The sequence below is a fragment of the Dendronephthya gigantea genome, unplaced genomic scaffold (genome assembly GCF_004324835.1).
Source record: "Dendronephthya gigantea isolate DGI-Jeju-01 unplaced genomic scaffold, DenGig_1.0 000009F, whole genome shotgun sequence".
Taxonomy (NCBI): domain Eukaryota; kingdom Metazoa; phylum Cnidaria; class Anthozoa; order Malacalcyonacea; family Nephtheidae; genus Dendronephthya; species Dendronephthya gigantea.
In genome coordinates, this window is record NW_021163019.1 from 1,746,610 (window position 1) to 1,760,535 (window position 13,926).

Here is a 13,926-nt window from a genome sequence, read left to right on the forward strand (position 1 = left end):
AAAAAATATTAAAAATTATAGAAAATTTTTTAAAATTGAAACTTCATTTAAAAGCGAGCCTGCACTAATTTGTGCAGGGGTTTTATGAAACATGGTATTGGTACATCATGTAAAATGAATCAGGTTGTCTGAACAATTGTATTGGCTTGAAATACTATAGTGTTTAAAAAAATACATGTTTTTATAATATTTTAAAATCTAAATTAATGTACATGGAATTCATACACTGTATGCAACTATAAATAATAGTATAAATACAAGAAAATTGTACACACAGGGTTTTATGAGACAAAAAAATATCTTAAAGTTCATCTAACTGGGTCTATATAGGTTTCTATAGTATTAGTGAACTGTAATAAAATATTTTATTACAGTTCACTGTATAGTATAGCCTCTACTGTAGTTTTGTTATAGTAAGTCTATTTTTTCCCGTAGATGACAAATATGTCATTTTACGAACAAGATCTTCAGACATATTGTATGTAGCTTGTGGTTGATCTATTTTCTGACTTCATTGTAACATCATCTGCAGAAAAAAGCAGTTATATTTCATCAGCTGCTATTGTGTAATACATACAAGAGTTTCTTTTTTAGAATTAAACAGCATTGTCTGCCCTGCTGAAGATACACACTATACAGAAGAAGAAAGAAAGAACGTACGGTTTGCGATTGGGTCAAAGGATTCAGGCAATGTTCCAGCGAATTCTACAAGATCATGAGAGATTCTAGGTTCATCAACACCATACCTTGAAAAAAATTGTATTTTACAAAAAGAAAACTTGCTGAAAGTGTTTCTAAACACAGAAATGTGTTACCAAAATATTATCCAGTCTCCATTTGTCCAGCTTCCATCTGCCCTGATGAAATACCTAGATGATTATGAAAGCAAAACTATATTAACCCGTAGAATTTTACGGCCGAAAAACTGCAGGTTGGGAAGGAAAGGCCTTTTGTAATCTTCTCACCAGGGATTGATCCTGTTTGTCGCACGAGAACGCCAGAACAAACTTGAAAAATCTTGAGTTAAATGGTTCCATAGATCATCACTTGTTCCTTGACCCTAGTGTATCAAGAAAAACTGAGTTGCTTTGGACACACAATATTGTATGCATGTGTTTATTCTATGTGTTTATTCTTCAGGAGAGTGATCCGTAAGAGAGACATTTCTTACCTGACATGCGGATGATATCACAAATTTATCCAGATATGGTATTTCACTTTTTTCTCTGTCATGAATAACAATAGCAGCCGCAGTGTAACTACACAAAACATAATGAATTGTCCATCAACTAGAATATCAATTATACTCTAACTAATACTGCACCCAATAACTACACACAGCTTAAACAGAACTGAACACAGCTGTCATACTTTTCTGATATATAAACACTCTGTAAATACTCTTGCACAACTGTCATATATTCTGGTTTCAGAGGCTTTTTGAAGGACCTACAATTAAGAAGTATTCACAACACAAATCACATGAGAACAACTGAGAACAAAAATCTGACAGTTTTGTGGGTGGTTTGGCATACTATGCTGAGAGATATGAGCTTACTGAGTTAAGAGTTTCGTCAGTCTTGGGACATTAACTTCCTCCAACGACTTGTACCGATGGATTGCTTCAGTTTTCTGTATCATAGTGCCACAACCTTAAAGGAAAATTTTAACTGTGTCATACGTGGTTCCTCTCACACAAAATGGAAATATAGTACTGTTCCAAAGGTGTTCCTTTTTTGCTTCTATATCCCATGAAAACAATAAGGACTGACAATTCAAACCATGAAATAGAACCCATGGTGATGGGATCCAAACCATATACATATTCAAAGAGGATAATCCAAACCTTGATGACTAAAAAGTTCTTTAATAATGTTTACTGGACTTGTTATCACCGCTGTTGAGTTGCTTGACAGATCTTTGAGAAGGGAAGCAATTTCATCAATCTAGGGCATAATAAATTTCAGTTGTAATAAATAGATATCAATAATTACAACTTGAGATTGGGCTGCATTGTGGTGTAAGATTATGATTTAAAGCCCATGAAAAGAAAGCGTAACAGGATGTCTTGGAAGATTAAACTTAAAAAGGAAGAGGCCATTGTTTTACGCCACTCAGAGTGGTATAAACCAGTAAGATTAATTAATGTCTTTACCTGGTTTTTTATGTCAGTTGTACACCATGATTCTTGTGAAATGTTTTGAATATCTCCTGGGATTCTTATATGAGAAATAACCTTAAAATGTATAGAGAACGATGGCAATATTTTAACAACATACTGGTGAACAGACAGAGCTGAAAACATCATTTAGGGCCTGTTTAAATATGATCTAGCCGGGACGGGACAGTTTCCGAGATCCCGCTTGTAATAAAACACTAATTAGTGTTTATATGACCACTTTTCCATCCCGCACTTCTTGCCGGAATCCCGCTTAGACGGGACCAGAAATTGCCATATAAACACTCCATCCCGCTTGGCCAAGATGATTTGCGATAAACATACATTAGGAGCATGTGTATATATTGGCATATTCGATTTCTACAATAAAACATGCCGTCGAAGGAACCTGCACTACAAAATTTACTCCATATAAACACGCCATCCCGCCTAGGCGAGTTTCCCGGCTAAGCGGGATGAAAACATCCCGTCCCGGCTAGACGGGATCATATAAACAGGCCCTTAATGGTGTCACAAAGGTAATGTGCTTACTTTTCCATGTTCATCAAACAGGCCACCAGTTTCATTTAGGAAAATCACTTTCATAGGCTTAAGAACCTCTGATAGTTTTATGGCAACATGTCGAGAACATATTGGTGTGAGCCGACCTGTTCTCCGTTCAATGGATACAGAGGTCAGCAATGGTACACGACCCGACCTACAAATATCACATTTAAATACATCTTATTAGCCTGGTTGGCAGAATTTCTTTGATACTTGGGTACCTTAGGACCATACATTCATACCTTAAATCACTTGGATAGAAAGTACATATATGTATACTGTGGTATAAGAATTGTCAGGAGCTATACATACCTAAATGTCCATGTAATTGGATCTGCATTTACATGATCTATGACAGGTTGCAATCTGGAAAACAATTGAAAAAATTACAGTTAAAACTCAGATCTATGTAAGCAAACCTTTGAATAATGGTGTCTGGTACAAAAGTTACCTTGAGCGAGACTTCTGGCTCTGGAGAATGCCACTTGCTCCGCAAAATGCCCGCGTGTCTGCATGACAGAACTTTTCAAGGCAGTCGACCAGTTGCATTTCCTGCTGTTGAAGCTGCTGTGCCAGGTGAAATAACTTCTCATCATTGCAAGAGTCTTGATCTGGGCCATACACTAGGACAGTTGGCATACCATTTCGATTGAGAAACGAAAGAGAGGAACACAAAATCTTCACCTAGAAAATATCATTAGAAGTTATAGAGAACTGCAGGAAAAATAGTAAAAAAACTTAAATCATGCATGAAATATACTTTATTTTCTCTAAATGCCTCAGTGTATTATATTAACATAATATTATATAATATATTACAGTAAATATAGTACACTGATACAATGACCTAAACCTAAGGAATTAGCATTGTTTTCTGGCTGCTTGTGTAGAAACAGATAAATGTACAAACATACTGCCTCGTTACTGTGAAGAATAGAAGATCCAGCTTGCAACACAGCAAATGGATGCTTAGGGTCATTCGCCTGTATTGGAATTGTCTTAACCAAAATCTTGCCTCCTTCGGATCACTTCCAACCTAGACGGATATTTTTTGAAAACAGGCAGCCCAGTGAATACAAAAGGGCAACCTAATGAATATCTCAGAGTCAGAGAGCTACTCAATAAAACAGCGCGCGGGCAACTGAGACCAATTCATTAATTCAAATATAGATAGATTAGACGATAGGACCTTCTACATAACGAACAGCCCATTGATGACTTTCAAAGATGCTGTTTAACTTGCATAATATCAACCTTGTTTAAATGTTAAAAGGTATGTTTACTGTTTACATTTGAACTTTCGGAATTTGTACATAACGATTATTCATAGTAAACGTAGTAAATGTCTATATATACACGGTGTTTTATAAATGCCGTGTTAAAAGCTTAATTAAAGGCTTATTTTTCCGTCTTCCAAGTTCTGCTTTCCCAACAGTAATACGACGCTTCCCATTCCTGTATCACATAGTACTCCATTCAGCAGAGAAAAGGAAAACGACGGGTTATTTTGGAGAAAGTGAAAAAATATTAAAAATTATAGAAAATTTTTTTAAAATTGAAACTTCATTTAAAAGCGAGCCTGCACTAATTTGTGCAGGGGTTTTATGAAACATGGTATGGTACATTTCATGTAAAATGAATCAGGTTGTCTGAACAATTGTATTGGCTTGAAATACTATAGTGTTAAAAAAATACATGTTTTATAATATTTTAAAATCTAAATTAATGTACATGGAATTCATACCACTGTATGCAACTATAAATAATAGTATAAATACAAAGAAAATTGTACACACAGGGTTTTATGAGACAAAAAAATATCTTAAAGTTCATCTAACTGGTCTATATAGGTTTATATAGTATTAGTGAACTGTGAATAAAATTTTTATTACAGTTCACTGTATAGTATAGCCTCTACTGTAGTTTTGTTTATAGTAAGTCTATTTTTTTCCCGTAGATGACAAATATGATCATTTTACGAACAAGATCTTCAGACAATTGTATGTAGCTTGTGGTTGATCTATTTTCTGACTTCATTGTAACATCATCTGCAGAAAAAAGCAGTTATATTTCATCAGCTGCTATTGTGTAATACATACAAGAGTTTCTTTTTTAGAATTAAACAGCATGTCTGCCCTGCTGAAGATACACACACTATACAGAAGAAGAAGAAAGAACGTACGGTTTGCGATTGGGTCAAAGGATTCAGGCAATGTTCCAGCGAATTCTACAAGATCATGAGAGATTCTAGGTTCATCAACACCATACCTTGAAAAAAATTGTATTTCAAAAAAGAAAACTTGCTGAAAGTGTTCCTAAACACAGAAATGTGTTACCAAAATATTATCCAGTCTCCATTTGTCCAGCTTCCATCTGCCCTGATGAAATACCTAGATGATTATGAACAGCAAAACTATATTAACCCGTAGAATTTTACGGCCGAAAAACTGCAGGTTGGGAGAAAGGCCTTTTGTAATCTTCTCACCAGGGATTGATCCTGTTTGTCGCACGAGAACGCCAGAACAAACTTGAAAAATCTTGAGTTAAATGGTTCCATAGATCATCACTTGTTCCTTGACCCTAGTGTATCAAGAAAAACTGAGTTGCTTTGGACACACAATATTGTATGCATGTGTTTATTCTATGTGTTTATTCTTCAGGAGAGTGATCCGTAAGAGAGACATTTCTTACCTGACATGCGGATGATATCACAAATTTATCCAGATATGGTATTTCACTTTTTTCTCTGTCATGAATAACAATAGCAGCCGCAGTGTAACTACACAAAACATAATGAATTGTCCATCAACTAGAATATCAATTATACTCTAACTAATACTGCACCCAATAACTACACACAGCTTAAAACAGAACTGAACACAGCTGTCATACTTTTCTGATATATAAACACTCTGTAAATACTCTTGCACAACTGTCATATATTCTGGTTTCAGGGCTTTTTGAAGGACCTACAATTAAGAAGTATTCACAACACAAATCACATGAGAACAACTGAGAACAAAAATCTGACAGTTTGTGGGTGGTTTGGCATACTATGCTGAGAGATATGAGCTTACTGAGTTAAGAGTTTCGTCAGTCTTTGGGACATTAACTTCCTCCAACGACTTGTACCGATGGATTGCTTCAGTTTTCTGTATCATAGTGCCACAACCTTAAGGAAAATTTTAACTGTGTCATACGTGGTTCCTCTCACACAAAATGGAAATATAGTACTGTTCCAAAGGTGTTCCTTTTTTGCTTCTATATCCCATGAAAACAATAAGGACTGACAATTCAAACCATGAAATAGAACCCATGGTGATGGATCCAAACCCATATACATATTCAAAGAGGATAATCCAAACCTTGATGACTAAAAGTTCTTTAATAATGTTACTGGACTTGTTACTTCACCGTCTGTTGAGTTTGCTTTGACAGATCTTTTGAGAGGGAAGCAATTTCATCAATCTAGGGCATAATAAATTTCAGTTGTAATAAATAGATATCAATAATTACAACTTGAGATTGGGCTGCATTGTGGTGTAGAGATTATGATTTAAAGCCCATGAAAAGAAAGCGTAACAGGATGTCTTGGAAGATTAAACTTAAAAAGGAAGAGGCCATTGTTTTACGCCACTCAGAGTGGTATAAACCAGTAAGATTAATTAATGTCTTTACCTGGTTTTTTATGTCAGTTGTACACCATGATTCTTGTGAAATGTTTTGAATATCTCCTGGGATTCTTATATGAGAAATAACCTTAAAATGTATAGAGAACGATGGCAATATTTTAACAACATACTGGTGAACAGACAGAGCTGAAAACATCATTTAGGGCCTGTTTATATGATCTAGCCGGGACGGGACAGTTTCCGAGATCCCGCTTGTAATAAAACACTAATTAGTGTTTATATGACCACTTTTCCATCCCGCACTTCTTGCCGGAATCCCGCTTAGACGGGACCAGAAATTGCCATATAAACACTCCATCCCGCTTGGCCAAGATGATTGCGATAAACATACATTAGGAGCATGTGTATATATTGGCATATTCGATTTCTACAATAAAACATGCCGTCGAAGGAACCTGCACTACAAATTTACTCCATATAAACACGCCATCCCGCCTAGGCGAGTTTCCCGGCTAAGCGGGATGAAAACATCCCGTCCCGGCTAGACGGGATCATATAAACAGGCCCTTAATGGTGTCACAAAGGTAATGTGCTTACTTTTCCATGTTCATCAAACAGGCCACCAGTTTCATTTAGGAAAATCACTTTCATAGGCTTAAGAACCTCTGATAGTTTTATGGCAACATGTCGAGAACATATTGGTGTGAGCCGACCTGTTCTCCGTTCAATGGATACAGAGGTCAGCAATGGTACACGACCCGACCTACAAATATCACATTTAAATACATCTTATTAGCCTGGTTGGCAGAATTTCTTTGATACCTGGGTACCTTAGGACCATACATTTATACCTTAAATCACTTGGATAGAAAATACATATATGTATACTGTGGTATAAGAATTGTCAGGAGCTATACATACCTAAATGTCCATGTAATTGGATCTGCATTTACATGATCTATGACAGGTTGCAATCTGGAAAACAATTGAAAAAATCACAGTTAAAACTCAGATCTATGTAAGCAAACATTTGAATAATGGTGTCTAGTACAAAAGTTACCTTGAGTGAGACTTCTGGCTCTGGAGAATGCCACTTGCTCCGCAAAATGCCCGCGTGTCCGCATGACAGAACTTTTCAAGGCAGTCGACCAGTTGCATTTCCTGCTGTTGCAGCTGCTGTGCCAGGTGAAATAACTTCTCATTGTTGCAAGAGTCTTGATCTGGGCCATACACTAGGACAGTTGGCATACCATTTCGATTGAGAAACGAAAGAGAGGAACACAAAATCTTCACCTAGAAAATATCATTAGAAGTTATAGAGAACTGCAGGAAAAAATAGTAAAAAACCTTAAATCATGCATGAAATATACTTTATTTTCTCTAAATGCCTCAGTGTATTATATTAACATAATATTATATAATATTACAGTAAATATAGTACACTGATACAATGACCTAACCTAAGGAATTAGCATTGTTTGCTGGCTGCTTGTGTAGAAACACATAAATGTACAAACATACTGCCTCCTTGCTGTGAAGAATAGAAGATCCAGCTTGCAACACAGCAAATGGATGCTTAGGGTCATTCGCCTGGTATTGGAATTGTCTTAACCAAAATCTTGCCTCCTTCGGATCACTTCCAACCTAGACGGATATTTTTTGAAAACAGGCAGCCCAGTGAATACAAAAGGGCAACCTAATGAATATCTCAGAGTCAGAGAGCTACTCAATAAAACAGCGCGCGGGCAACTGAGACCAATTCATTAATTCAAATATAGATAGATTAGACGATAGGACCTTCTACATAACGAAAACAGCCCATTGATGACTTTCAAAGATGCTGTTTAACTTGCATAATATCAACCTTGTTTAAATGTTAAAAGGTTATGTTTACTGTTTACATTTGAACTTTCGGAATTTGTACATAACGATTATTCATAGTAAACGTAGTAAATGTCTATATATACACGGTGTTTTATTAAAAGCACAACACAACATCATTATAATGCATAAAACCGGCTTTGTTTACAACATACCTCTTCTAAGAATCGCCTCAAATCAGTTGGAAGCGCCGTATTTAGGGCAAACGTGGCAGAAGCTGTCGTAAAACGACAACATGACAACGTTTTCACGCTTCGTCTACACAATTTGTCCATGATGATATCAATTGATGTCGATTTTCACGACAAACAAGCACAATATTTGGCGACATAAGGGAAAAAGAATCTTTGATAAAACGAAAAATATTTGCTCAAAAAGACTCCAAAGCAAGAAACGTATAAAATAAACTTTGCCACGTGCGCCCACGATATTGCTGTGCGGTGTTGGTGTTGGAGGTTACGGTAGTTACTTTATGTGACCCCTATTATAATGTATCACATATTATTGTGTATCACATACCTTAGTCCTCCTTAGCCCTCCTTAGCTCTCCTTAGGTCTCCTTAGCCCTCCTTAAACATCCTTAGCCCTCCTTAGACCACCTTAGCCCTCCTTAGCCCTCCTTAGCCCTCCTTAGCCCTCCTTACACCACCTTAGCCCTCCTTTGACATCCTTAGCGCTCCTTTGACATCCTTAGCCCTCCTTAGGCCTCCTTAGCCCTCCTTAGCCATCCTTAGCCCTCCTTAGCCCTCCTTAGGCCTCCTTAGGCCTCCTTAGCCCTCCTTAGACATCCTTAGCCCTCCTTAGGCCTCCTTAGCCCTCCTTAGCTCTCCTTAGCCCTCCTTAGCCCTCCTTAGCCTTCCTTTGGCCTCCTTAGACCTCCTTAGCGCTCCTTAGACCGCCATAGACCTCCTTAGACATCCTTAGCCCTCCTTAACCCTCCTTAACCCTCCTTAGGCCTCCTTAGCCCTCCTTAGACCACCTTAGCCCTCCTTAGCCCTCCTTAGCCCTCCTTAGCCCTCCTTAGCCCTCCTTAGACCACCTTAGCCCTCCTTTGACATCCTTAGCCCTCCTTAGCCCTCCTTAGACATCCTTAGCCCTCCTTAGCCTCCTTAGCCCTCCCTAGACATCCTTAGCCCTCCTTAGACATCCTTAGCCCTCCTTAGCCCTCCTTAGGCCTCCTTAGCCCTCCTTAGGCCTCCTTAGCCCTCCTTACACCACCTTAGCCCTCCTTTGACATCCTTAGCGCTCCTTTGACATCCTTAGCCCTCCTTAGGCCTCCTTAGCCCTCCTTAGCCCTCCTTAGCCATCCTTAGCCCTCCTTAGCCCTCCTTAGCCCTCCTTAGCCATCCTTAGCCCCCCTTAGCCCTCCTTAGCCCTCCTTAGCCCTCCTTAGCCCACCTTAGACTTCCTTAGCCCTCCTTAGCCCTCCTTAGGCCTCCTTAGCCCTCCTTAGACATCCTTAGCCCTCCTTAGGCCTCCTTAGACCTCCTTGGCCCTCCTTAGACCGCCTTAGCCCTCCTTAGGCCTCCTTAGCCCTCCTTAGACCACCTTAGCCCTCCTTTGACATCCTTAGCCCTCCTTAGCCCTCCTTAACCCTCCTTAACCCTCCTTAGGCCTCCTTAGCCCTCCTTAGACCACCTTAGCCCTCCTTAGCCCTCCTTAGCCCTCCTTAGCCCTCCTTAGACCACCTTAGCCCTCCTTTGACATCCTTAGCCCTCCTTAGCCCTCCTTAGACATCCTTAGCCCTCCTTAGCCCTCCTTAGCCCTCCTTAGCCCTCCCTAGACATCCTTAGCCCTCCTTAGACATCCTTAGCCCTCCTTAGCCCTCCTTAGCCCTCCTTAGGCCTCCTTAGCCCTCCTTAGGCCTCCTTAGCCCTCCTTACACCACCTTAGCCCTCCTTTGACATCCTTAGCGCTCCTTTGACATCCTTAGCCCTCCTTAGGCCTCCTTAGCCCTCCTTAGCCCTCCTTAGCCATCCTTAGCCCTCCGTAGCCCTCCTTAGCCCTCCTTAGCCCTCCTTAGCCCTCCTTAGACCACCTTAGCCCTTCTTAGCCCTCCTTAGCCCTCCTTTGCCCACCTTAGACTTCCTTAGCCCTCCTTAGCCCTCCTTAGGCCTCCTTAGCCCTCCTTAGACATCCTTAGCCCTCCTTAGGCCTCCTTAGCCCTCCTTAGACCTCCTTGGCCCTCCTTAGACCGCCTTAGCCCTCCTTAGGCCTCCTTAGCCCTCCTTAGACCACCTTAGCCCTCCTTTGACATCCTTAGCCCTCCTTAACCCTCCTTAACCCTCCTTAGGCCTCCTTAGCCCTCCTTAGACCACCTTAGCCCTCCTTAGCCCTCCTTAGCCCTCCTTAGACCACCTTAGCCCTCCTTTGACATCCTTAGCCCTCCTTAGACATCCTTAGCCCTCCCTAGACATCCTTAGCCCTCCTTAGACATCCTTAGCCCTCCTTAGCCCTCCTTAGGCCTCCTTAGCCCTCCTTAGGCCTCCTTAGCCCTCCTTACACCACCTTAGCCCTCCTTTGACATCCTTAGCGCTCCTTTGACATCCTTAGCCCTCCTTAGGCCTCCTTAGCCCTCCTTAGCCCTCCTTAGCCATCCTAAGCCCTCCGTAGCCCTCCTTAGCCCTCCTTAGCCATCCTTAGCCCTCCTTAGACCACCTTAGCCCTCCTTAGCCCTCCTTAGCCCTCCTTAGCCCTCCTTAGACCACCTTAGCCCTCCTTTGACATCCTTAGCCCTCCTTAGCCCTCCTTAGACATCCTTAGACATCCTTAGCCCTCCTTAGCCCTCCTTAGCCCTCCCTAGACATCCTTAGCCCTCCTTAGACATCCTTAGCCCTCCTTAGCCCTCCTTAGCCCTCCTTAGGCCTCCTTAGCCCTCCTTAGGCCTCCTTAGCCCTCCTTACACCACCTTAGCCCTCCTTTGACATCCTTAGCGCTCCTTTGACATCCTTAGCCCTCCTTAGGCCTCCTTAGCCCTCCTTAGGCCTCCTTAGCCCTCCTTACACCACCTTAGCCCTCCTTTGACATCCTTAGCGCTCCTTTGACATCCTTAGCCCTCCTTAGGCCTCCTTAGCCCTCCTTAGGCCTCCTTAGCCCTCCTTAGACCACCTTAGCCCTCCTTAGCCCTTTAGCCCTCCTTAGGCCTCCTTAGGCCTCCTTAGCCCTCCTTAGGCCTCCTTAGACATCCTTAGCTCTCCTTAGCCCTCCTTAGCCCTCCTTAGCCTTCCTTTGGCCTCCTTAGACCTCCTTAGACCGCCATAGACCTCCTTAGACATCCTTAGCCCTCCTTAGGCCTCCTTAGCCCTCCTTAGCCCTCCTTAGCTCTCCTTAGCCCTCCTTAGACCACCTTAGCCCTCCTTAGCCCTCCTTAGCCCTCCTTAGCTTACCTTAGACCTCCTCAGCCCACCTTAGACCTCCTTAGCCCTCCTTAGCCTACCTTAGACCTCCTTAAAGTGCCTATATCACTTGTGGGATCTTTACGGATTTGAATAGAGCTTGAAAAATTAGTTTATAACTTCTACAACCCTTTTTGATATGATTGAATAGTTTCGAAAATACGTCGGTTGGGGGGACTGGGACTCAGGAATGATTTGCAAACACGCCGTCTTTTATAATGTAAACATGAAGAGTTTCACTGGCGATGTAGTTTGCGCTTTTCAAGAAAAAAATGCGGGAACGGTGCGTTGTGTATGGCTGTAGCAACTGGGCGAGTTTTTCTCAAAATGTTTTACGTTATTGGAAGATCGAAGTAAAATTACAAGAACTCGGTTCCTGAGTCTCAGACCCCCGAGCACGACGGAAATTTAGGCAAATCGTCATGTTTGGATGTAAATATTTTCGAAACTATTTAATTATATCAAAGAGGGTTGTAGAACTTATCATCTAATTTTTCAAGCTTTATTCAAATCCGTAAAGATCCCACAAGTGATATAGGCACTTTAAAAGGTATGATGTATTTCCCGTGTAATGTGATATATTTTTGGAAAGAAATAAGAAGATGTATAGACGGCTAAGGAGGTCTAAGGTGGGTTAAGGAGGTCTAAGGTAGGCTAAGGCGGTCTAAGGAGGGCTAAGGAGGGCTAAGGAAGTCTAAGGTGGGCTAAGGAGGGCTAAGGCGGTCTAAGGAGGGCTAAGGAGGTATAAGGAGGTCTAAGGAGGGCTAAGGAGGTCTAAGGTGGGCTGAGGAGGTTTAAGGTAAGCTAAGGAGGGCTAAGGATGTCTAAGGAGGACTAAGGATGTCTAAGGAGGGTTAAGGAGGCCTAAGGAGGGCTAAGGTGGTCTAAAGAGGGCTAAGGAGGGCTAAGGAGGGCTAAGGATGTCTAAAGAGGGCTAAGAAGGGCTAAGGCGCTCTAAGGAGGTCTAAGGAGGCCAAAGGAGGGCTAAGGAGGGTAAGGAGGCCTAAGGAGGCCTAAGGAGGGCTAAGGAGAGCTAAGGATGTCTAAGGAGGGCTAAGGAGGGTAAGGAGGCCTAAGGAGGCCTAAGGAGGGCTAAGGAGAGCTAAGGATGTCTAAGGATGTCTAAGGAGGGCTAAGGAGGGCTAAGGAGGCCTAAGGAGGGCTAAGGAGGGCTAAGGAGAGCTAAGGAGGGCTAAGGAGGGCTAAGGAGGCCTAAGGATGTCTAAGGAGGGCTAAGGAGGGCTAAGGAGGCCTAAGGAGGGCTAAGGAGAGCTAACGAGGGCTAAGGAGGGCTAAGGATGTCTAAGGAGGGCTAAGGAGGCCTAAGGAGGGCTAAGGAGGGTTAAGGAGGGCTAAGGATGTCAAAGGAGGGCTAAGGTGGTCTAAGGAGGGCTAAGGAGGCCTAAGGAGGGCTAAGGATGTCTAGGGAGGGCTAAGGAGGGCTAAGGATGTCTAAGGAGGGCTAAGGAGGGCTAAGGATGTCAAAGGAGGGCTAAGGTGGTCTAAGGAGGGCTAAGGAGGGCTAAGGAGGGCTAAGGAGGTCTAAGGAGGGCTAAGGAGGCCTAAGGAGGGTTAAGGAGGGCTAAGGATGTCAAAGGAGGGCTAAGGTGGTCTAAGGAGGGCTAAGGAGGCCTAAGGAGGGCTAAGGCGGTCTAAGGAGGGCCAAGGAGGTCTAAGGTGGGCTAAGGAGGCCTAAGGAGGGCTAAGGATGTCTAAGGAGGGCTAAGGAGGGCTAAGGAGGCCTAAGGAGGGCTAAGGAGGGCTAAGGAAGTCTAAGGTGGGCTAAGGAGGGCTAAGGCGGTCTAAGGAGGGCTAAGGAGGCCTAAGGAGGGCTAAGGAGGGCTAAGGAAGTCTAAGGTGGGCTAAGGAGGGCTAAGGCGGTCTAAGGAGGGCTAAGGAGGCCTAAGGAGGGCTAAGGATGTCAAAGGAGCGCTAAGGATGTCAAAGGAGGTTTGGTGTAAAAAGGGAGGGCTGAGGGCTAGGGAGGGCTAAGGAGGGCTAAGGTGGTCTAAGGAGGGCTAAGGAGGGCTAAGGAGGGCTAAGGATGTTTAAGGAGGGCTAAGGATGGCTAAGGATGTCTAAGGAGGGCTAAGGAGGGCTAAGGAGGGCTAAGGATGTCTAAGGAGGGCTAAGGAGGGCTAAGGAGGCCTAAGGAGGGCTAAGGATTGTTGAGGGAGACTGAGGAGGACTAAGGTATGTGATACACTATAATATGTGATACATTATAATAGGGGTCACATAAAGTAACTACCGAGGTTACTTTAAATGACCCCTCTTGAAATGTATCACGTTTCTT

At 42.3% G+C, this 13,926-nt stretch overlaps 2 protein-coding genes across 2 annotated transcripts; both read right to left on the bottom strand.

Moving 5' to 3' along the window:
* Nucleotides 1-124: 124 nt before the first annotated feature.
* On the bottom strand, nucleotides 125-3,702 carry LOC114517682 (N-acetylglutamate synthase, mitochondrial-like). The gene is made up of 13 exons (XM_028537472.1): nucleotides 3,637-3,702; nucleotides 3,174-3,406; nucleotides 3,035-3,088; nucleotides 2,711-2,876; nucleotides 2,156-2,236; nucleotides 1,847-1,946; nucleotides 1,559-1,652; nucleotides 1,372-1,449; nucleotides 1,172-1,259; nucleotides 966-1,060; nucleotides 816-869; nucleotides 661-746; nucleotides 125-526 (listed from the first exon to the last, which is right to left on the bottom strand). The coding sequence occupies exons 2-13, from the start codon at nucleotides 3,359-3,361 to the stop codon at nucleotides 468-470; spliced, it is 1,143 nt and encodes a 380-aa protein (XP_028393273.1). The 5' UTR covers nucleotides 3,362-3,406; nucleotides 3,637-3,702; the 3' UTR covers nucleotides 125-467.
* Nucleotides 3,703-4,651: 949 nt separating this feature from the next.
* LOC114517641 (N-acetylglutamate synthase, mitochondrial-like) lies at nucleotides 4,652-8,644 on the bottom strand. Its single transcript, XM_028537427.1, has 14 exons — nucleotides 8,391-8,644; nucleotides 7,876-7,998; nucleotides 7,415-7,647; nucleotides 7,276-7,329; nucleotides 6,952-7,117; nucleotides 6,401-6,481; nucleotides 6,137-6,190; nucleotides 5,800-5,874; nucleotides 5,615-5,691; nucleotides 5,414-5,501; nucleotides 5,208-5,302; nucleotides 5,059-5,112; nucleotides 4,905-4,990; nucleotides 4,652-4,770 (listed from the first exon to the last, which is right to left on the bottom strand). The coding sequence occupies exons 1-14, from the start codon at nucleotides 8,508-8,510 to the stop codon at nucleotides 4,652-4,654; spliced, it is 1,425 nt and encodes a 474-aa protein (XP_028393228.1). The 5' UTR covers nucleotides 8,511-8,644.
* Between the last annotated feature and the right edge of the window lie 5,282 nt (nucleotides 8,645-13,926).

Bases quoted from the DNA above. Each gene is read 5' to 3' on its own strand.
- LOC114517682 (XM_028537472.1), bottom strand. From the start codon at position 3,361: ATGCCAACTGTCCTAGTGTATGGCCCAGATCAAGACTCTTGCAATGAT. The intron at 3,089-3,173 runs GTAACTTTTGTA...ATTGTTTTCCAG, and splicing joins AGCCAGAAGTCTCGCTCAAG to ATTGCAACCTGTCATAGATC. The intron at 527-660 runs GTACGTTCTTTC...TTTTTTCTGCAG, and splicing joins CTTTGACCCAATCGCAAACC to ATGATGTTACAATGAAGTCA.
- LOC114517641 (XM_028537427.1), bottom strand. From the start codon at position 8,510: ATGGACAAATTGTGTAGACGAAGCGTGAAAACGTTGTCATGTTGTCGT. The intron at 7,330-7,414 runs GTAACTTTTGTA...ATTGTTTTCCAG, and splicing joins AGCCAGAAGTCTCACTCAAG to ATTGCAACCTGTCATAGATC. The intron at 5,113-5,207 runs GTGAGAAGATTA...ATAATCATCTAG, and splicing joins ACAAACAGGATCAATCCCTG to GTATTTCATCAGGGCAGATG.